Genomic DNA, 22,315 nt, shown 5'->3' on the forward strand with positions numbered 1-22,315 from the left:
AGCAATGGTAGGACTATGTTTAAAACCCTGTGGTAAGCCAGTCCATGTAAATGGCAGTCCCTGCCAGCCGAAAGCAAATCTCTCCCTATCTGTCCCTGATACGGGGAGCCTAAAAACCGTATCCTTCATGGCAAGGCTTGTTCGTTCAGACAACGGACTGCATCCATCAGACGGGGAGCAGTGGCAGTGAGCAGTTCATTGGCGGTGTTGAGGGCTCTGTAACCTACGGCTAGTCACCACTCGCCATGAGGTTTCTCTACCGGCCACGCAGGAGAACTGTAGCGGGAAGGAGGCTTGAGCACGCTTCCCCGTTCTTCCAGCTCTTTTATCAGTTCAGGAACAGCCCGGATGGCATCGGAAGGCGACTTGTATTGTAGGGTAAAGGGGCAGGACCTGGACCTCGTGCTGATGACCTGTTGGCAACAGGTCACGGTCAGGGATGCGTTGATGCGAGGTAAACGGTGGGGCAGAGCGCGTGGTGCCCCTATTTCCCACTTTCCCCACGAGTCCCCACCCACGACTGACCCTTGAACGCATCCATACCTAACCTATGACGGGGACCTAGAAGTAAGGCCGGACTGTCCGTCCATTAGCTAGAATTACTTTAGCCCTGAGCAGGGTGGGGTAGTGACGTGCCATTGCCACCTACAAGAGAAACGATTTGCTCGCTAAGTCTTCCATCACCTCTCCTGCTCAGTGGTGACTGAGGGTGCTCCCCAGTTTCCCCTTTCTGCTTTCGTCTTTTGCGCAGAGACAGGCTGGCGTTGGCTTTAGCTGAGGTTCTCCCTGGTTTTCTCCCGTGGGCTGTGCAGTGGTAACTAGCATAAGACAGACATGGACCTGCTTGAGCGGGTCCAGAGCAGGGCCACAAAGATGATGAGGGGGCTGGAGCAGGAGTCAGTAGCTCAGGTGTGGAAAGTTAGGTCACCTGCATGCTGTCAACCAGTCTGTGACAAAAGGGGAAGAAAGACTGCAGTCCTGCTGTTCTCTCAACAGGAGGATGGCATCAACCCCAAAGTCGGTCTAGCCTAGGGTCCCTTGCCTGTGGGTGAAGCCCAAGATGGCACGGAAGAGCAAGGCGAGCATGGGATAATTCCCCCGCGTGCTCTCCCGTGCCCCTGCGATCTACAGCACCGATTTTGTGAGCAGCGGAGGGGCCTGGGGACCTCTTGGCTGGCTCCTTGCAGCTCTCCACACGCTCTTTCCAGGCCACGTGCAACACCCCTCGCGGGGCGGACGGACCAGCGTACGGCCCCTCGGGGCTTTCTTACCGGGAGAGCTCTCCCTGGCACACAGAGGAAGCCCTCGCTGAAGCGCTGGAGGAAACACCATCATCCACGCCCCTCGGGAGCAGCGTTAAAACCCTCTCCCCCTCAACACTTTTACACCTTGTTGGCGATAGTGGCTGCCGTCTAAGCCAAGGCCTGAGAACTAACAACAGGCCCAGCCTCCCTTCAGTCCCAAAAGCCACGTGCTTCCTGTTGTACCCCCAGCCTGCCTTATCGGTACCAATGAGCGGCCTTGGGGTTGGTCCCACGCAGACACTTGTGCGACAGCTCTCTTTAATAAAGCTCCCTCTTTATTTGGTGAGAAATGGCTGATCCCCGAAGCTGTCGGTGGGGGTTCTGTCAGCACATCCCCAACCCCTACCCTGGCGGGGCCACCTTCAGCCCTCGCTGGCGCTCCGGACCAGCGGGCTTGTGGGGCGCGGGGGTCGTTTTGGCTGGGGCTGAGGCTGGAGGGCGCTGGGCTGGTTCCGCCGCAGCAGGGCTTCCGTAGCTGGGCTCGGCGGGCACGGGGGCCGTTTTGGTTGGGGCTGAGGCTGGAGGGTGCCAGGCTGGTTCCGCCGCAGCAGGGCTTCCGTGGCCGGGCTCGGGGGGCGCGGTGGCCGTTTCGCTTGGGGCTGAGGCTGGAGGGCACCAGGCTGGCTCCGCCGCAGCAGGGCTTCCGTGGCCGGGGTCAGGGGGCACGGGGGCTGTTTCAGTTGCGGCTGAGGCTGGAGGGTGCTGGGCTGGTTCCGCCGCTGCAGGGCTTCCAGGGATGGGCTCGGGGGGCGCGGGGGCCGTGGGGACAGCGGGCGCGCCGGTTTTCAGGCAGGAGCGGCGGCTGCTGGCGTTGGGTCCGGCTCGCAGGGGTGCCGGGGCGGCTGGTCCGGCTGTCCGGGCGCGAGGGCCACACGCCGCTTTCCGGCTGGGCTCCTGAAGCTGCAGAGAGGCGCCTGTGGAGAGAGGAGGCTGCTGAGGCCCTCGGCTGCAGATGGGACACAGGGCCTCTCCTCCGCAGCACGGCCCAGAGCTGGCACGGCTCCCCAGCACGGGCTGAGCTGCCGGCACACCCTGGCCGAGGTGGGCACCTGCCCCTCATGGCACCACCGAGCAGGGGCGTTCCTCTGGGCAGGTTCAGCGGTCAGGAGCAGGCGCTAGTGCGCGTCTCGCTTTCTGGGGCAATCTCAGGCCCCGCTCCTTCTGTTCCTGACCTTGCTGTGCCTATGCCTGTCGCTCCTGGGGGCTGCTCTTGTCCAGGCAGGGGCAGCTGGAGCTAACACTGCCTGCAGTCAGAGCGGGCTCCCGAGAAGGCGGCCCAGGAGTTAAGAGGCCAATTAAAGCACCTGACAGCAGCAGAAAGCTCAGCAGAGATCTTTGGCCAACCACAAACTCGGCACTCCACAGCAGCCTGACTAGAAATGCTTCGTGGCTCCGAGCAAGCCACCGAAGGGAGCAGTGTGGGGGCAAAAATCCACGACTCACTGTTTGCTCTTCCGCCGCTGGATCACGACACAGCACAACAGTATCGCAAGTGGCAGGGAAACCACGGTTGCTGCTGTGCCTATCATACAGCGCCTTCGCACGTCTTGGGGACAGAAAAGACTTGTGACGCTCTGGGGCTTGTAACCACTCGTGGTTGTCTTGCCGACCACATCTGGAGGAGCAATTCGGGACGTTAGTCCGTCCTGTGCACCACAGCTAAGCTTGCAGCACACGTTTGCTATGGCCAGGAAGTTCTCTGTTTCCCCCCCGTGCTGGTGCCTGGAGGCACGCTCCCACCCTTTGGGACAGGTTGTCCCACCGAACAAAACTCAGAAGGGCCAGAAGGAGAGCACGGGGGGAGCGCAGCTGCTTGACCAGTCGCTCCTTCGAGGCACACGGACAAAACCCATCCCTGCAGCAGGCAGTGCCGCCCCCAACTCTCCGTCCCCCCGGGCCAGCTCCCACACCCCGAGGGGACGGAGTCAGGCCTTCTCGAGAGACACCTGAGCCTTGCTCTCCCCTTCTGCCTTTTCTCCAGCATGGGCACCGCTTGCAGGTGCTCCCAGGGTTCGGGACGTGTCTGCCACCTAGGGACCCCAGCAAGACTGCTCAGTACCTGAGTCTGTTCGAATAAATTCATATACGTGGCCGTGGCTCTCTTCTCCGGGCTTTGACCGCACTGGCAAAAAGCAGAGACGACAGGTAAAGCCTCAGCACGGCTCAGGCACAGAGGATGCAGGAGGACGGGGAGGTTCCCTCTAAGCCCCTGCCCAATCTGGGAGTCAGGGCATCGCTCTGGAGCTCAGCTCACGGGAGGGATCCCGCTCTCTGCTGCTCTTGTGCCTTGGGCCTCTAGGGACTCACGGCAAGCTCTGGGATGCCGCTACAGCGGGAGGTACGTTCGTGCGAGAGTCACATTTCCCATCGTCTGCGCAACGTGGTCCAGGTGCCTCGACCCCAAAACACTTTCAGCTTTGGCTGCTGACGTGCCGTGCAAGAGCGGGCGCTGGGGCAAGAGCCTGCTGACGCGCAGCGATCCTGACGGGTGACACCGGCTGACCACGGGACAGCAATTACCGGCTTCCAGCATTAGGAGAGGGCAGCCAGCGTTGCCTGGGACCTCGCTCCTGCCTGGAACCGGCCCGGGGCAAGCAGTGCTGCGTGTGAGCTGAACACGAGTTCAGCACACGCCAGGCCCCCAAATGTGCCTACGGACGTCTGCACAAGCCACCTCTGAGCCGTACCGGTAAAACGGGGGCCGCAGCTGCCCCTGGCACTCGGCTTGAACCACAACTGGCAGCGGAGGCTCTGCACCATCTCTGTGGCTCGCCAGCACCTGCAGGGCGTGAAACCCGGCATCGCTGCTGCGAGGCTCTGATCGATCCCTTCCCGCTGCGCAGGCTACAGCGTGTCCAGCCGTGTATGTACGACCTCCGGGTACCGAGTCTCACGGCTAAGGCCGAGTGAAATATACCCACCGTGTCCTCTCTCCAGTTGCTCCAGCATTTGTCTTGGGAATTCAAATGGCTCCGGGGACTTTTTTCCTTCTTCAGCTTGGTACTTTGCTCTTGGAGGACCTTAACGGAAAGGATTTGGCTCAATTTCACATGAATAAATTAGAGAAAAACCAGCGCGCAGCCTGTGAGGTCAGCAGAGACAGACTACTCACCCCTGCGACGCCAGCCGGGCTGTGGCGCGGCATCCAGCCGAGGAGCTGCAAAAGTCCTCCCTACGGGCACATCTGTAACTAAACACCCAGAGGAGCTTCCGTCATCTACTGTGATCTACATCGGCAGAACTGAGGCGCAGAAGCGGTGAGGGGATCGCGCAGGGAGAGGGTGCACACGTAGAAGCGGCCGGCTTCTGGCTGCCCCTCGGGCTGTGAGCTGGCAGCTCTCCAAGGGAGGAAAAAGCCACGACGTACCCATGCCATCTCCCGGAGGCTCAGTCCTGGAACCCAGCCGGGAAGCTGGAGCACCTTCGCCTACGGGCACGGCTGCGAAGAAGCACAGGACGGAACAGCTCCCGTGACACAGTTCAAGATACTTCTTCCGATCGGAATTTGATTTGACTCACTGAGTGCAATTCAAAGACGGGATTACTCCACGGCACTCGTGTCTCCCTTCCACTCCGGAGCGCGGTGCAACGCACCACGCGCGGAGCTGCCGGGACAAAGGACTCCCTGGAGCTCACACCGGCTCTAAACTCAACCCCAACAAGGCCGCTGGCTTGGCAGCCGGCACCGGCAGCAGCTCAGGCTCCGAGGGGCCGGCAAAGACAGCTTTGCAAGGCAAAGCGCCCGGGGCACATCACTGAGCCCGACCCGTTCCCTCTCTGCTCTCCTCCATGTCTGCGCATCGGCCACGGAAGGAGCAACTTGCCTTTCACATGGAAGGAAGATTAAAGGTAAATGCTCCTTCCTCCCACTGACTTACCTGTGGGATTGCTCTCAGGCTCAAGGACAGGAAGAGGCCAAGACGTCGGGAAGCCGTCGACCTTGAGAGGATCTTAAGGAAAATGGCACGTGAATAAGCTCTTGCCTCATTGTCAATGGCTGTTCTTCCAAGAAGAGGGACACGGAGAACTCACCTGCAGGATGCCCCAAGGGCTCCAAACCAACATCCAGCCAAGAAGCTGGAGAACCGTTGGCACCACCCTCATCTAGAAGCAAGCACAGGTGAGAAACGTTTCCATTGCACGCTGGGATCCACTTCTGCCTTGGTGAACTGCAGGCACTGGAAGGGGGTCAGGGAACAACGTGGGAGCCAGACGTAGGTGGAGATTGCCAAAGCTGCAGAGGGGCCCGGTGTCCTCTTGGCTGGCTCCTTGCAGCTCTCCACACGCTCTTTCCAGGCCATGTGCAACGCCCCTCGCGGAGCGGATGGACCAACGTACGGCCCCTCGGGGCTTTCTTACTGGGAGAGCTCTCACGCACACAGAGGAAGCCCACGCTAAAGCACGGGGAGGGAAACACCATCATCCACGCTTCTCGGGAAGAAGAGCCCGCTGGCCCGTGAAAGGCTGGCTGCACCAGCGCCGCCTGCTTACCTGCTCCCCGCGCTCGCCACGGAGCAGCCCAGGCAGCCCTGGCATGCAGGGCCACCAGGAGGAGGAGGACGAGGAGGAGGCGGCGGGCGGGGGCCATGGCCCCCTGCGCTCGCACCGTGCTGCTGCTGCTGCTGCTGCTGCTGCAGTGGGGGCCGGGGGCTGAGCGGTCGGTGCTTATGGCCGGTGCGGCACTGTGGGGCTCTGTGACCTCAGAGCCCCGCTGTGACCTCACGGCCGGGCCGAGGCTGTGTGGGGACAGCTCTCAGGGCGCTCGTTGAGAGCCGCTGGAGCACAGCCGGGGGAGCTGCCCTCCCGGGGAGGGGAGCACGTCCCGTCGGGCGGCTCTGTCCGAGGGCTGGGACGCAGTCCCACCCGGGGCTGAGCCCACAGCTCTGCCCTGTTTTCCGGGCACTGTCACAGGGGCAGCGAGGAGCTCACAGTCCCCCAGAACAACAGGAAACCCCGGCCAAGGGATTTCTGACCTCCTCTGTGCTGTTAGCAACAGCTCCTGAGGCTGAAGAGTGAGTGATTTCAGTCTCGAGGCAAGTGCAAGACGCCCTCCTGGAGGCAGCTTCCAGGCTGGAGCCCAGTTTGGCGCCTTGGGGGACCCCAGGGCTACCGAGTCACTGTTGTTTTATGGGAAAGATGAAGCCTTTACTTTTCCACTTCTTCTTCATGTGAAATGTAAGGGAATACTTTCTGTCAGGGTCCTCAAAGAGCAAAGTCAATCAATAAAACAGAAAAGAAATTCTCTGAAATTCTCTGACATGCAAAAGGAAACCTCGAGAGAGCACACGGTGGGCATATGCTGCCTGTCCAACCTAGTGGCCTTCTATGATGGAGTGAGTACATCAGTGGACAAGGGAAGAGCTAGGGAAGTCACCTCTCTGGGCTTCTGTAAGGCCTTTGACACGGTCCCCCCACAACATCCTTCTCTCTAAATTGGAGAGATACGGCTCTGATGGAGGGACTGTTCGGTAGATAAGGAGTTGGTTGGATGGTCGCCTCCGGTGGGTAGTGGTCAACGGCTCAATGTCCAGATGGAGATCAGTGACGAGCGGGGTCCCTCAGGGATCCGTACTGGGACCAGTACTGTCCCAATATCTTCATCAATGACATAGCACGACCGCGTGCACCCTCAGCAAGTTTGCAGACGACACCAAGCTGAGTGGTGCGGTTGACACGCCTGAGGGATGCGATGGCACCCAGAGGGACCTGGACAAGCTCGAGAAGTGGGCCCATGTGAACCTCGTGAGGTTCAGCAAGGCCAAGTGCCAGGTCCTGCACCTGGGTTGGGGCAAGCCCTGTGTCGTGGTTTAGCCCCAGCCGGCAGCTAAGCACCACGCAGCCGCTCGCTCACTTCCCCCCCGGTGGGATGGGGGAGAGAATCGGAAGAGCAAAAGTAAGAAAACTCGTGGGTTGAGATAAGAACAGTTTAATAATTGGAACAAAATAATAATAATTAATAATAATAATAATAATAATAATAATAATAATAATGAAGAATTATACTGAGAAGGAAAACAACGGGAGAGAGAGAGGAACAAAACCCAAGGGAGGGAAAAAAGGAAAAAAAAAAAAATTATACAACCGCTCACCACCCGCCGACCGACGCCCAGCCAGTCCCCGAGCAGTGATCCCTACCCCCCGGCCAACTCCCCAGTTTATATACTGGGCATGACATCCTATGGTACGGAATAGCCCTTTGGTCAGTTCGGATCAACTATCCTGGCTGTGCCCCCTCCCATTTCTTGGGCACCTGGCAGAGCATGGGGAGCTGAAGGGAAAGAAAAAAAAAAAAAGTCCTTGACCAATGTAAATACTGCTTAGCGACAGCCAAAACATCAGCGTGTTATCAATATTATTCTCATACTAAAATCCAAAGCACTGCACTATAGCAGCTACTAGGAAGAAAATTAACTCTATCCCAGCCGAAACCAGGACACCCTGGTATCAATACAGGCTGGGGGATGAAGGGATTGAGAGCAGCCCTGTGCCAAAGGACTTGGGAGTCCCGGTGGATGAAAAGCTGGACATGAGCCGGCAATGTGCGCTCGCAGCCCAGAAAGCCAACCGTACCCTGGGCTGCATCCAAAGCAGCGTCACCAGCAGGTCGAGGGAGGTGATCCTGCTCCTCTACTCCGCTCTGGTGAGACCCCACCTGGAGTACTGCGGCCAGCGCTGGAGTCCTCAGCACAGGAAAGACATGGACCTGTGGGAGCGGGTCCAGAGGAGAGCCACAAAAATGATCAGAGGGATGGAACACCTCTCCTGTGAAGAAAGGCTGGGAGAGTTGGGGTTGTTCAGCCTGGAGAAGAGAGGGCTCCGGGGAGACCTTCTTGCGGCCTTTTGATCCTTAAAGGGGGCCTACAAGAAAGATGGGGACAGAGTTTTTAGTTATCGCCCCTGTTGCGATAGGACAAGGGGCAATGGATTTAACCTAAAGGAGGTAGATTCAGACTAGATAGAAGGAAGACGTGTTTTATGCTGCGGGTGGTGAGGTTTATGCTGCGGGTGGTGGGCCCAGGTTGCCCAGAGAGGTGGGAGATGCCCCATCCCTGGAAACATTCAAGGCCAGGTTGGACAGGGCTCTGAGCAACCTGATCCAGTTGAAGGTGGGCCCTGCTCATTGCAGGGGGGCTGGACTAGGTGGCCTTTAAAGGTCCCTTCCAGCCCAACCCATTCTATGATTCCATGATTCTATACTTCACTCTGCCTTAGGCGTGAGACTCGGCAACCGGAGGTTTTAGATACACGTCTGGACACGCTGTAGCCTGCACAGCGGGAAGGGATCGATCAGAGCCTCGCTGCAGCGACGCTGGGCTTCACACCTTTTGTCATGGTTACTGCATCGCAGTAACCTCTTGTGGTAATGTGAATGTTTCTAGCTCTGTAGCCAGTGGAGCATGAGCAATGGTAGGACTATGTTTAAAACCCTGTGGTAAGCCAGTCCATGTAAATGGCAGTCCCTGCCAGCCGAAAGCAAATCTCTCCCTATCTGTCCCTGATACGGGGAGCCTAAAAACCGTATCCTTCATGGCAAGGCTTGTTCGTTCAGACAACGGACTGCATCCATCAGACGGGGAGCAGTGGCAGTGAGCAGTTCATTGGCGGTGTTGAGGGCTCTGTAACCTACGGCTAGTCACCACTCGCCATGAGGTTTCTCTACCGGCCACGCAGGAGAACTGTAGCGGGAAGGAGGCTTGAGCACGCTTCCCCGTTCTTCCAGCTCTTTTATCAGTTCAGGAACAGCCCGGATGGCATCGGAAGGCGACTTGTATTGTAGGGTAAAGGGGCAGGACCTGGACCTCGTGCTGATGACCTGTTGGCAACAGGTCACGGTCAGGGATGCGTTGATGCGAGGTAAACGGTGGGGCAGAGCGCGTGGTGCCCCTATTTCCCACTTTCCCCACGAGTCCCCACCCACGACTGACCCTTGAACGCATCCATACCTAACCTATGACGGGGACCTAGAAGTAAGGCCGGACTGTCCGTCCATTAGCTAGAATTACTTTAGCCCTGAGCAGGGTGGGGTAGTGACGTGCCATTGCCACCTACAAGAGAAACGATTTGCTCGCTAAGTCTTCCATCACCTCTCCTGCTCAGTGGTGACTGAGGGTGCTCCCCAGTTTCCCCTTTCTGCTTTCGTCTTTGCGCAGAGACAGGCTGGCGTTGGCTTTAGCTGAGGTTCTCCCTGGTTTTCTCCCGTGGGCTGTGCAGTGGTAACTAGCATAAGACAGACATGGACCTGCTTGAGCGGGTCCAGAGCAGGGCCACAAAGATGATGAGGGGGCTGGAGCAGGAGTCAGTAGCTCAGGTGTGGAAAGTTAGGTCACCTGCATGCTGTCAACCAGTCTGTGACAAAAGGGGGAAGAAAGACTGCAGTCCTGCTGTTCTCTCAACAGGAGGATGGCATCAACCCCAAAGTCGGTCTAGCCTAGGGTCCCTTGCCTGTGGGTGAAGCCCAAGATGGCACGGAAGAGCAAGGCGAGCATGGGATAATTCCCCCGCGTGCTCTCCCGTGCCCCTGCGATCTACAGCACCGATTTTGTGAGCAGCGGAGGGGCCTGGGGACCTCTTGGCTGGCTCCTTGCAGCTCTCCACACGCTCTTTCCAGGCCACGTGCAACGCCCCTCGCGGGGCGGACGGACCAGCGTACGGCCCCTCGGGGCTTTCTTACCGGGAGAGCTCTCCCTGGCACACAGAGGAAGCCCTCGCTGAAGCGCTGGAGGGAAACACCATCATCCACGCCCCTCGGGGAGCAGCGTTAAAACCCTCTCCCCCTCAACACTTTTACACCTTGTTGGCGATAGTGGCTGCCGTCTAAGCCAAGGCCTGAGAACTAACAACAGGCCCAGCCTCCCTTCAGTCCCAAAAGCCACGTGCTTCCTGTTGTACCCCCCAGCCTGCCTTATCGGTACCAATGAGCGGCCTTGGGGTTGGTCCCACGCAGACACTTGTGCGACAGCTCTCTTTAATAAAGCTCCCTCTTTATTTGGTGAGAAATGGCTGATCCCCGAAGCTGTCGGTGGGGGTTCTGTCAGCACATCCCCAACCCCTACCCTGGCGGGGCCACCTTCAGCCCTCGCTGGCGCTCCGGACCAGCGGGCTTGTGGGGCGCGGGGGTCGTTTTGGCTGGGGCTGAGGCTGGAGGGCGCTGGGCTGGTTCCGCCGCAGCAGGGCTTCCGTAGCTGGGCTCGGCGGGCACGGGGGCCGTTTTGGTTGGGGCTGAGGCTGGAGGGTGCCAGGCTGGTTCCGCCGCAGCAGGGCTTCCGTGGCCGGGCTCGGGGGGCGCGGTGGCCGTTTCGCTTGGGGCTGAGGCTGGAGGGCACCAGGCTGGCTCCGCCGCAGCAGGGCTTCCGTGGCCGGGGTCAGGGGGCACGGGGGCTGTTTCAGTTGCGGCTGAGGCTGGAGGGTGCTGGGCTGGTTCCGCCGCTGCAGGGCTTCCAGGGATGGGCTCGGGGGGCGCGGGGGCCGTGGGGACAGCGGGCGCTCCGGTTTTTCAGGCAGGAGCGGCGGCTGCTGGCGTTGGGTCCGGCTCGCAGGGGTGCCGGGGCGGCTGGTCCGGCTGTCCGGGCGCGAGGGCCACACGCCGCTTTCCGGCTGGGCTCCTGAAGCTGCAGAGAGGCGCCTGTGGAGAGAGGAGGCTGCTGAGGCCCTCGGCTGCAGATGGGACACAGGGCCTCTCCTCCGCAGCACGGCCCAGAGCTGGCACGGCTCCCCAGCACGGGCTGAGCTGCCGGCACACCCTGGCCGAGGTGGGCACCTGCCCCTCATGGCACCACCGAGCAGGGGCGTTCCTCTGGGCAGGTTCAGCGGTCAGGAGCAGGCGCTAGTGCGCGTCTCGCTTTCTGGGGCAATCTCAGGCCCCGCTCCTTCTGTTCCTGACCTTGCTGTGCCTATGCCTGTCGCTCCTGGGGGCTGCTCTTGTCCAGGCAGGGGCAGCTGGAGCTAACACTGCCTGCAGTCAGAGCGGGCTCCCGAGAAGGCGGCCCAGGAGTTAAGAGGCCAATTAAAGCACCTGACAGCAGCAGAAAGCTCAGCAGAGATCTTTGGCCAACCACAAACTCGGCACTCCACAGCAGCCTGACTAGAAATGCTTCGTGGCTCCGAGCAAGCCACCGAAGGGAGCAGTGTGGGGGCAAAAATCCACGACTCACTGTTTGCTCTTCCGCCGCTGGATCACGACACAGCACAACAGTATCGCAAGTGGCAGGGAAACCACGGTTGCTGCTGTGCCTATCATACAGCGCCTTCGCACGTCTTGGGGACAGAAAAGACTTGTGACGCTCTGGGGCTTGTAACCACTCGTGGTTGTCTTGCCGACCACATCTGGAGGAGCAATTCGGGACGTTAGTCCGTCCTGTGCACCACAGCTAAGCTTGCAGCACACGTTTGCTATGGCCAGGAAGTTCTCTGTTTCCCCCCCGTGCTGGTGCCTGGAGGCACGCTCCCACCCTTTGGGACAGGTTGTCCCACCGAACAAAACTCAGAAGGGCCAGAAGGAGAGCACGGGGGGGGAGCGCAGCTGCTTGACCAGTCGCTCCTTCGAGGCACACGGACAAAACCCATCCCTGCAGCAGGCAGTGCCGCCCCCAACTCTCCCTCCCCCCGGGCCAGCTCCCACACCCCGAGGGGACGGAGTCAGGCCTTCTCGAGAGACACCTGAGCCTTGCTCTCCCCTTCTGCCTTTTCTCCAGCATGGGCACCGCTTGCAGGTGCTCCCAGGGTTCGGGACGTGTCTGCCACCTAGGGACCCCAGCAAGACTGCTCAGTACCTGAGTCTGTTCGAATAAATTCATATACGTGGCCGTGGCTCTCTTCTCCGGGCTTTGACCGCACTGGCAAAAAGCAGAGACGACAGGTAAAGCCTCAGCACGGCTCAGGCACAGAGGATGCAGGAGGACGGGGAGGTTCCCTCTAAGCCCCTGCCCAATCTGGGAGTCAGGGCATCGCTCTGGAGCTCAGCTCACGGGAGGGATCCCGCTCTCTGCTGCTCTTGTGCCTTGGGCCTCTAGGGACTCACGGCAAGCTCTGGGATGCCGCTACAGCGGGAGGTACGTTCGTGCGAGAGTCACATTTCCCATCGTCTGCGCAACGTGGTCCAGGTGCCTCGACCCCAAAACACTTTCAGCTTTGGCTGCTGACGTGCCGTGCAAGAGCGGGCGCTGGGGCAAGAGCCCGCTGACGCGCAGCGATCCTGATGGGTGACACCGGCTGACCACGGGACAGCAATTACCGGCTTCCAGCATTAGGAGAGGGCAGCCAGCGTTGCCTGGGACCTCGCTCCTGCCTGGAACCGGCCCGGGGCAAGCAGTGCTGCGTGTGAGCTGAACACGAGTTCAGCACACGCCAGGCCCCCAAATGTGCCTACGGACGTCTGCACAAGCCACCTCTGAGCCGTACCGGTAAAACGGGGGCCGCAGCTGCCCCTGGCACTCGGCTTGAACCACAACTGGCAGCGGAGGCTCTGCACCATCTCTGTGGCTCGCCAGCACCTGCAGGGCGTGAAACCCGGCATCGCTGCTGCGAGGCTCTGATCGATCCCTTCCCGCTGCGCAGGCTACAGCGTGTCCAGCCGTGTATGTACGACCTCCGGGTACCGAGTCTCACGGCTAAGGCCGAGTGAAATATACCCACCGTGTCCTCTCTCCAGTTGCTCCAGCATTTGTCTTGGGAATTCAAATGGCTCCGGGGACTTTTTTCCTTCTTCAGCTTGGTACTTTGCTCTTGGAGGACCTTAACGGAAAGGATTTGGCTCAATTTCACATGAATAAATTAGAGAAAAACCAGCGCGCAGCCTGTGAGGTCAGCAGAGACAGACTACTCACCCCTGCGACGCCAGCCGGGCTGTGGCGCGGCATCCAGCCGAGGAGCTGCAAAAGTCCTCCCTACGGGCACATCTGTAACTAAACACCCAGAGGAGCTTCCGTCATCTACTGTGATCTACATCGGCAGAACTGAGGCGCAGAAGCGGTGAGGGGATCGCGCAGGGAGAGGGTGCACACGTAGAAGCGGCCGGCTTCTGGCTGCCCCTCGGGCTGTGAGCTGGCAGCTCTCCAAGGGAGGAAAAAGCCACGACGTACCCATGCCATCTCCCGGAGGCTCAGTCCTGGAACCCAGCCGGGAAGCTGGAGCACCTTCGCCTACGGGCACGGCTGCGAAGAAGCACAGGACGGAACAGCTCCCGTGACACAGTTCAAGATACTTCTTCCGATCGGAATTTGATTTGACTCACTGAGTGCAATTCAAAGACGGGATTACTCCACGGCACTCGTGTCTCCCTTCCACTCCGGAGCGCGGTGCAACGCACCACGCGCGGAGCTGCCGGGACAAAGGACTCCCTGGAGCTCACACCGGCTCTAAACTCAACCCCAACAAGGCCGCTGGCTTGGCAGCCGGCACCGGCAGCAGCTCAGGCTCCGAGGGGCCGGCAAAGACAGCTTTGCAAGGCAAAGCGCCCGGGGCACATCACTGAGCCCGACCCGTTCCCTCTCTGCTCTCCTCCATGTCTGCGCATCGGCCACGGAAGGAGCAACTTGCCTTTCACATGGAAGGAAGATTAAAAGGTAAATGCTCCTTCCTCCCACTGACTTACCTGTGGGATTGCTCTCAGGCTCAAGGACAGGAAGAGGCCAAGACGTCGGGAAGCCGTCGACCTTGAGAGGATCTTAAGGAAAATGGCACGTGAATAAGCTCTTGCCTCATTGTCAATGGCTGTTCTTCCAAGAAGAGGGACACGGAGAACTCACCTGCAGGATGCCCCAAGGGCTCCAAACCAACATCCAGCCAAGAAGCTGGAGAACCGTTGGCACCACCCTCATCTAGAAGCAAGCACAGGTGAGAAACGTTTCCATTGCACGCTGGGATCCACTTCTGCCTTGGTGAACTGCAGGCACTGGAAGGGGGTCAGGGAACAACGTGGGAGCCAGACGTAGGTGGAGATTGCCAAAGCTGCAGAGGGGCCCGGTGTCCTCTTGGCTGGCTCCTTGCAGCTCTCCACACGCTCTTTCCAGGCCATGTGCAACGCCCCTCGCGGAGCGGATGGACCAACGTACGGCCCCTCGGGGCTTTCTTACTGGGAGAGCTCTCACGCACACAGAGGAAGCCCACGCTAAAGCACGGGGAGGGGAAAACCCATCATCCACGCTTCTCGGGAAGAAGAGCCCGCTGGCCCGTGAAAGGCTGGCTGCACCAGCGCCGCCTGCTTACCTGCTCCCCGCGCTCGCCACGGAGCAGCCCAGGCAGCCCTGGCATGCAGGGCCACCAGGAGGAGGAGGACGAGGAGGAGGCGGCGGGCGGGGGCCATGGCCCCCTGCGCTCGCACCGTGCTGCTGCTGCTGCTGCTGCTGCTGCTGCAGTGGGGGCCGGGGGCTGAGCGGTCGGTGCTTATGGCCGGTGCGGCACTGTGGGGCTCTGTGACCTCAGAGCCCCGCTGTGACCTCACGGCCGGGCCGAGGCTGTGTGGGGACAGCTCTCAGGGCGCTCGTTGAGAGCCGCTGGAGCACAGCCGGGGGAGCTGCCCTCCCGGGGAGGGGAGCACGTCCCGTCGGGCGGCTCTGTCCGAGGGCTGGGACGCAGTCCCACCCGGGGCTGAGCCCACAGCTCTGCCCTGTTTTCCGGGCACTGTCACAGGGGCAGCGAGGAGCTCACAGTCCCCCAGAACAACAGGAAACCCCGGCCAAGGGATTTCTGACCTCCTCTGTGCTGTTAGCAACAGCTCCTGAGGCTGAAGAGTGAGTGATTTCAGTCTCGAGACAAGTGCAAGACGCCCTCCTGGAGGCAGCTTCCAGGCTGGAGCCCAGTTTGGCGCCTTGGGGGACCCCAGGGCTACCGAGTCACTGTTGTTTTATGGGAAAGATGAAGCCTTTACTTTTCCACTTCTTCTTCATGTGAAATGTAAGGGAATACTTTCTGTCAGGGTCCTCAAAGAGCAAAGTCAATCAATAAAACAGAAAAGAAATTCTCTGAAATTCTCTGACATGCAAAAGGAAACCTCGAGAGAGCACACGGTGGGCATATGCTGCCTGTCCAACCTAGTGGCCTTCTATGATGGAGTGAGTACATCAGTGGACAAGGGAAGAGCTAGGGAAGTCACCTCTCTGGGCTTCTGTAAGGCCTTTGACACGGTCCCCCCACAACATCCTTCTCTCTAAATTGGAGAGATACGGCTCTGATGGAGGGACTGTTCGGTAGATAAGGAGTTGGTTGGATGGTCGCCTCCGGTGGGTAGTGGTCAACGGCTCAATGTCCAGATGGAGATCAGTGACGAGCGGGGTCCCTCAGGGATCCGTACTGGGACCAGTACTGTCCCAATATCTTCATCAATGACATAGCACGACCGCGTGCACCCTCAGCAAGTTTGCAGACGACACCAAGCTGAGTGGTGCGGTTGACACGCCTGAGGGATGCGATGGCACCCAGAGGGACCTGGACAAGCTCGAGAAGTGGGCCCATGTGAACCTCGTGAGGTTCAGCAAGGCCAAGTGCCAGGTCCTGCACCTGGGTTGGGGCAAGCCCTGTGTCGTGGTTTAGCCCCAGCCGGCAGCTAAGCACCACGCAGCCGCTCGCTCACTTCCCCCCCGGTGGGATGGGGGAGAGAATCGGAAGAGCAAAAGTAAGAAAACTCGTGGGTTGAGATAAGAACAGTTTAATAATTGGAACAAAATAATAATAATTAATAATAATAATAATAATAATAATAATAATAATGAAGAATTATACTGAGAAGGAAAACAACGGGAGAGAGAGAGGAACAAAACCCAAGGGAGGGAAAAAAGGAAAAAAAAAAAAATTATACAACCGCTCACCACCCGCCGACCGACGCCCAGCCAGTCCCCGAGCAGCGATCGCTACCCCCCGGCCAACTCCCCCAGTTTATATACTGGGCATGACATCCTATGGTACGGAATAGCCCTTTGGTCAGTTCGGATCAACTATCCTGGCTGTGCCCCCTCCCATTTCTTGGGCACCTGGCAGAGCATGGGGAGCTGAAGGGAAAGAAAAAAAAAAAGTCCTTGACCAATGTAAATACTGCTTAGCGACAGCCAAAACATCAGCGTGTTATCAATATTATTCTCATACTAAAATCCAAAGCACTGCACTATAGCAGCTACTAGGAAGAAAATTAACTCTATCCCAGCCGAAACCAGGACACCCTGGTATCAATACAGGCTGGGGGATGAAGGGATTGAGAGCAGCCCTGTGCCAAAGGACTTGGGAGTCCCGGTGGATGAAAAGCTGGACATGAGCCGGCAATGTGCGCTCGCAGCCCAGAAAGCCAACCGTACCCTGGGCTGCATCCAAAGCAGCGTCACCAGCAGGTCGAGGGAGGTGATCCTGCTCCTCTACTCCGCTCTGGTGAGACCCCACCTGGAGTACTGCGGCCAGCGCTGGAGTCCTCAGCACAGGAAAGACATGGACCTGTGGGAGCGGGTCCAGAGGAGAGCCACAAAAATGATCAGAGGGATGGAACACCTCTCCTGTGAAGAAAGGCTGGGAGAGTTGGGGTTGTTCAGCCTGGAGAAGAGAGGGCTCCGGGGAGACCTTCTTGCGGCCTTTTGATCCTTAAAGGGGGCCTACAAGAAAGATGGGGACAGAGTTTTTAGTTATCGCCCCTGTTGCGATAGGACAAGGGGCAATGGATTTAACCTAAAGGAGGTAGATTCAGACTAGATAGAAGGAAGACGTGTTTTATGCTGCGGGTGGTGAGGTTTATGCTGCGGGTGGTGGGCCCAGGTTGCCCAGAGAGGTGGGAGATGCCCCATCCCTGGAAACATTCAAGGCCAGGTTGGACAGGGCTCTGAGCAACCTGATCCAGTTGAAGGTGGGCCCTGCTCATTGCAGGGGGGCTGGACTAGGTGGCCTTTAAAGGTCCCTTCCAGCCCAACCCATTCTATGATTCCATGATTCTATACTTCACTCTGCCTTAGGCGTGAGACTCGGCAACCGGAGGTTTTAGATACACGTCTGGACACGCTGTAGCCTGCACAGCGGGAAGGGATCGATCAGAGCCTCGCTGCAGCGACGCTGGGCTTCACACCTTTGTCATGGTTACTGCATCGCAGTAACCTCTTGTGGTAATGTGAATGTTTCTAGCTCTGTAGCCAGTGGAGCATGAGCAATGGTAGGACTATGTTTAAAACCCTGTGGTAAGCCAGTCCATGTAAATGGCAGTCCCTGCCAGCCGAAAGCAAATCTCTCCCTATCTGTCCCTGATACGGGGAGCCTAAAAACCGTATCCTTCATGGCAAGGCTTGTTCGTTCAGACAACGGACTGCATCCATCAGACGGGGAGCAGTGGCAGTGAGCAGTTCATTGGCGGTGTTGAGGGCTCTGTAACCTACGGCTAGTCACCACTCGCCATGAGGTTTCTCTACCGGCCACGCAGGAGAACTGTAGCGGGAAGGAGGCTTGAGCACGCTTCCCCGTTCTTCCAGCTCTTTTATCAGTTCAGGAACAGCCCGGATGGCATCGGAAGGCGACTTGTATTGTAGGGTAAAGGGGCAGGACCTGGACCTCGTGCTGATGACCTGTTGGCAACAGGTCACGGTCAGGGATGCGTTGATGCGAGGTAAACGGTGGGGCAGAGCGCGTGGTGCCCCTATTTCCCACTTTCCCCACGAGTCCCCACCCACGACTGACCCTTGAACGCATCCATACCTAACCTATGACGGGGACCTAGAAGTAAGGCCGGACTGTCCGTCCATTAGCTAGAATTACTTTAGCCCTGAGCAGGGTGGGGTAGTGACGTGCCATTGCCACCTACAAGAGAAACGATTTGCTCGCTAAGTCTTCCATCACCTCTCCTGCTCAGTGGTGACTGAGGGTGCTCCCCAGTTTCCCCTTTCTGCTTTCGTCTTTTGCGCAGAGACAGGCTGGCGTTGGCTTTAGCTGAGGTTCTCCCCTGGTTTTCTCCCGTGGGCTGTGCAGTGGTAACTAGCATAAGACAGACATGGACCTGCTTGAGCGGGTCCAGAGCAGGGCCACAAAGATGATGAGGGGGCTGGAGCAGGAGTCAGTAGCTCAGGTGTGGAAAGTTAGGTCACCTGCATGCTGTCAACCAGTCTGTGACAAAAGGGGGGGAAGAAAGACTGCAGTCCTGCTGTTCTCTCAACAGGAGGATGGCATCAACCCCAAAGTCGGTCTAGCCTAGGGTCCCTTGCCTGTGGGTGAAGCCCAAGATGGCACGGAAGAGCAAGGCGAGCATGGGATAATTCCCCCGCGTGCTCTCCCGTGCCCCTGCGATCTACAGCACCGATTTTGTGAGCAGCGGAGGGGCCTGGGGACCTCTTGGCTGGCTCCTTGCAGCTCTCCACACGCTCTTTCCAGGCCACGTGCAACGCCCCTCGCGGGGCGGACGGACCAGCGTACGGCCCCTCGGGGCTTTCTTACCGGGAGAGCTCTCCCTGGCACACAGAGGAAGCCCTCGCTGAAGCGCTGGAGGGAAACACCATCATCCACGCCCCTCGGGGAGCAGCGTTAAAACCCTCTCCCCCTCAACACTTTTACACCTTGTTGGCGATAGTGGCTGCCGTCTAAGCCAAGGCCTGAGAACTAACAACAGGCCCAGCCTCCCTTCAGTCCCAAAAGCCACGTGCTTCCTGTTGTACCCCCAGCCTGCCTTATCGGTACCAATGAGCGGCCTTGGGGTTGGTCCCACGCAGACACTTGTGCGACAGCTCTCTTTAATAAAGCTCCCTCTTTATTTGGTGAGAAATGGCTGATCCCCGAAGCTGTCGGTGGGGGTTCTGTCAGCACATCCCCAACCCCTACCCTGGCGGGGCCACCTTCAGCCCTCGCTGGCGCTCCGGACCAGCGGGCTTGTGGGGCGCGGGGGTCGTTTTGGCTGGGGCTGAGGCTGGAGGGCGCTGGGCTGGTTCCGCCGCAGCAGGGCTTCCGTAGCTGGGCTCGGCGGGCACGGGGGCCGTTTTGGTTGGGGCTGAGGCTGGAGGGTGCCAGGCTGGTTCCGCCGCAGCAGGGCTTCCGTGGCCGGGCTCGGGGGGCGCGGTGGCCGTTTCGCTTGGGGCTGAGGCTGGAGGGCACCAGGCTGGCTCCGCCGCAGCAGGGCTTCCGTGGCCGGGGTCAGGGGGCACGGGGGCTGTTTCAGTTGCGGCTGAGGCTGGAGGGTGCTGGGCTGGTTCCGCCGCTGCAGGGCTTCCAGGGATGGGCTCGGGGGGCGCGGGGGCCGTGGGGACAGCGGGCGCGCCGGTTTTTCAGGCAGGAGCGGCGGCTGCTGGCGTTGGGTCCGGCTCGCAGGGGTGCCGGGGCGGCTGGTCCGGCTGTCCGGGCGCGAGGGCCACACGCCGCTTTCCGGCTGGGCTCCTGAAGCTGCAGAGAGGCGCCTGTGGAGAGAGGAGGCTGCTGAGGCCCTCGGCTGCAGATGGGACACAGGGCCTCTCCTCCGCAGCACGGCCCAGAGCTGGCACGGCTCCCCAGCACGGGCTGAGCTGCCGGCACACCCTGGCCGAGGTGGGCACCTGCCCCTCATGGCACCACCGAGCAGGGGCGTTCCTCTGGGCAGGTTCAGCGGTCAGGAGCAGGCGCTAGTGCGCGTCTCGCTTTCTGGGGCAATCTCAGGCCCCGCTCCTTCTGTTCCTGACCTTGCTGTGCCTATGCCTGTCGCTCCTGGGGGCTGCTCTTGTCCAGGCAGGGGCAGCTGGAGCTAACACTGCCTGCAGTCAGAGCGGGCTCCCGAGAAGGCGGCCCAGGAGTTAAGAGGCCAATTAAAGCACCTGACAGCAGCAGAAAGCTCAGCAGAGATCTTTGGCCAACCACAAACTCGGCACTCCACAGCAGCCTGACTAGAAATGCTTCGTGGCTCCGAGCAAGCCACCGAAGGGAGCAGTGTGGGGGCAAAAATCCACGACTCACTGTTTGCTCTTCCGCCGCTGGATCACGACACAGCACAACAGTATCGCAAGTGGCAGGGAAACCACGGTTGCTGCTGTGCCTATCATACAGCGCCTTCGCACGTCTTGGGGACAGAAAAGACTTGTGACGCTCTGGGGCTTGTAACCACTCGTGGTTGTCTTGCCGACCACATCTGGAGGAGCAATTCGGGACGTTAGTCCGTCCTGTGCACCACAGCTAAGCTTGCAGCACACGTTTGCTATGGCCAGGAAGTTCTCTGTTTGGGCCGCGTGCTGGTGGCTGGAGGCACGCTCCCACCCTTTGGGACAGGTTGTCCCACCGAACAAAACTCAGAAGGGCCAGAAGGAGAGCACGGGGGGAGCGCAGCTGCTTGACCAGTCGCTCCTTCGAGGCACACGGACAAAACCCATCCCTGCAGCAGGCAGTGCCGCCCAACTCTCCCTCCCCCCGGGCCAGCTCCCACACCCCGAGGGGACGGAGTCAGGCCTTCTCGAGAGACACCTGAGCCTTGCTCTCCCCTTCTGCCTTTTCTCCAGCATGGGCACCGCTTGCAGGTGCTCCCAGGGTTCGGGACGTGTCTGCCACCTAGGGACCCCAGCAAGACTGCTCAGTACCTGAGTCTGTTCGAATAAATTCATATACGTGGCCGTGGCTCTCTTCTCCGGGCTTTGACCGCACTGGCAAAAAGCAGAGACGACAGGTAAAGCCTCAGCACGGCTCAGGCACAGAGGATGCAGGAGGACGGGGAGGTTCCCTCTAAGCCCCTGCCCAATCTGGGAGTCAGGGCATCGCTCTGGAGCTCAGCTCACGGGAGGGATCCCGCTCTCTGCTGCTCTTGTGCCTTGGGCCTCTAGGGACTCACGGCAAGCTCTGGGATGCCGCTACAGCGGGAGGTACGTTCGTGCGAGAGTCACATTTCCCATCGTCTGCGCAACGTGGTCCAGGTGCCTCGACCCCAAAACACTTTCAGCTTTGGCTGCTGACGTGCCGTGCAAGAGCGGGCGCTGGGGCAAGAGCCTGCTGACGCGCAGCGATCCTGACGGGTGACACCGGCTGACCACGGGACAGCAATTACCGGCTTCCAGCATTAGGAGAGGGCAGCCAGCGTTGCCTGGGACCTCGCTCCTGCCTGGAACCGGCCCGGGGCAAGCAGTGCTGCGTGTGAGCTGAACACGAGTTCAGCACACGCCAGGCCCCCAAATGTGCCTACGGACGTCTGCACAAGCCACCTCTGAGCCGTACCGGTAAAACGGGGCCGCAGCTGCCCCTGGCACTCGGCTTGAACCACAACTGGCAGCGGAGGCTCTGCACCATCTCTGTGGCTCGCCAGCACCTGCAGGGCGTGAAACCCGGCATCGCTGCTGCGAGGCTCTGATCGATCCTTCCCGCTGCGCAGGCTACAGCGTGTCCAGCCGTGTATGTACGACCTCCGGGTACCGAGTCTCACGGCTAAGGCCGAGTGAAATATACCCACCGTGTCCTCTCTCCAGTTGCTCCAGCATTTGTCTTGGGAATTCAAATGGCTCCGGGGACTTGTTCCTTCTTCAGCTTGGTACTTTGCTCTTGGAGGACCTTAACGGAAAGGATTTGGCTCAATTTCACATGAATAAATTAGAGAAAAACCAGCGCGCAGCCTGTGAGGTCAGCAGAGACAGACTACTCACCCCTGCGACGCCAGCCGGGCTGTGGCGCGGCATCCAGCCGAGGAGCTGCAAAAGTCCTCCCTACGGGCACATCTGTAACTAAACACCCAGAGGAGCTTCCGTCATCTACTGTGATCTACATCGGCAGAACTGAGGCGCAGAAGCGGTGAGGGGATCGCGCAGGGAGAGGGTGCACACGTAGAAGCGGCCGGCTTCTGGCTGCCCCTCGGGCTGTGAGCTGGCAGCTCTCCAAGGGAGGAAAAAGCCACGACGTACCCATGCCATCTCCCGGAGGCTCAGTCCTGGAACCCAGCCGGGAAGCTGGAGCACCTTCGCCTACGGGCACGGCTGCGAAGAAGCACAGGACGGAACAGCTCCCGTGACACAGTTCAAGATACTTCTTCCGATCGGAATTTGATTTGACTCACTGAGTGCAATTCAAAGACGGGATTACTCCACGGCACTCGTGTCTCCCTTCCACTCCGGAGCGCGGTGCAACGCACC

General features: G+C 59.5%; 2 protein-coding genes across 2 annotated transcripts; both read right to left on the reverse strand.

Annotated features, from left to right (window-relative positions):
• Positions 1-10,238: 10,238 nt before the first annotated feature.
• LOC140658218 (uncharacterized) lies at positions 10,239-18,964 on the reverse strand. The gene is made up of 9 exons (XM_072876356.1): positions 18,930-18,964; positions 14,048-14,119; positions 13,894-13,965; positions 13,382-13,453; positions 13,127-13,204; positions 12,936-13,034; positions 12,074-12,136; positions 11,456-11,627; positions 10,239-10,926 (listed from the first exon to the last, which is right to left on the reverse strand). Exons 4-9 carry the CDS (start codon positions 13,383-13,385, stop codon positions 10,374-10,376), a joined length of 969 nt encoding a protein of 322 aa, XP_072732457.1. The 5' UTR covers positions 13,386-13,453; positions 13,894-13,965; positions 14,048-14,119; positions 18,930-18,964; the 3' UTR covers positions 10,239-10,373.
• LOC140658217 (uncharacterized) lies at positions 18,961-21,676 on the reverse strand. The gene is made up of 4 exons (XM_072876355.1): positions 21,643-21,676; positions 20,783-20,845; positions 20,169-20,340; positions 18,961-19,639 (listed from the first exon to the last, which is right to left on the reverse strand). Exons 1-4 carry the CDS (start codon positions 21,668-21,670, stop codon positions 19,087-19,089), a joined length of 816 nt encoding a protein of 271 aa, XP_072732456.1. The 5' UTR covers positions 21,671-21,676; the 3' UTR covers positions 18,961-19,086.
• Positions 21,677-22,315: the final 639 nt, after the last annotated feature.

This window comes from Ciconia boyciana, chromosome 11 (assembly GCF_034638445.1).
Source record: "Ciconia boyciana chromosome 11, ASM3463844v1, whole genome shotgun sequence".
NCBI classification, from domain to species: domain Eukaryota; kingdom Metazoa; phylum Chordata; class Aves; order Ciconiiformes; family Ciconiidae; genus Ciconia; species Ciconia boyciana.

Coding starts and splice junctions, on each gene's coding strand:
- LOC140658218 (XM_072876356.1), bottom strand. Junction 13,035..13,126: donor GCCCGGCTGGCGTCGCAGGG/GTGAGTAGTCTG, acceptor CTTTCCGTTAAG/GTCCTCCAAGAGCAAAGTAC. Junction 10,927..11,455: donor CAGCGGCGGAAGAGCAAACA/GTGAGTCGTGGA, acceptor CTCTCTCCACAG/GCGCCTCTCTGCAGCTTCAG.
- LOC140658217 (XM_072876355.1), bottom strand. CDS start 21,670: ATGCTGGAGCAACTGGAGAGAGGACACG. Junction 20,846..21,642: donor GCAACTGGAGAGAGGACACG/GTGGGTATATTT, acceptor GCTTTTTGCCAG/TGCGGTCAAAGCCCGGAGAA. Junction 19,640..20,168: donor CAGCGGCGGAAGAGCAAACA/GTGAGTCGTGGA, acceptor CTCTCTCCACAG/GCGCCTCTCTGCAGCTTCAG.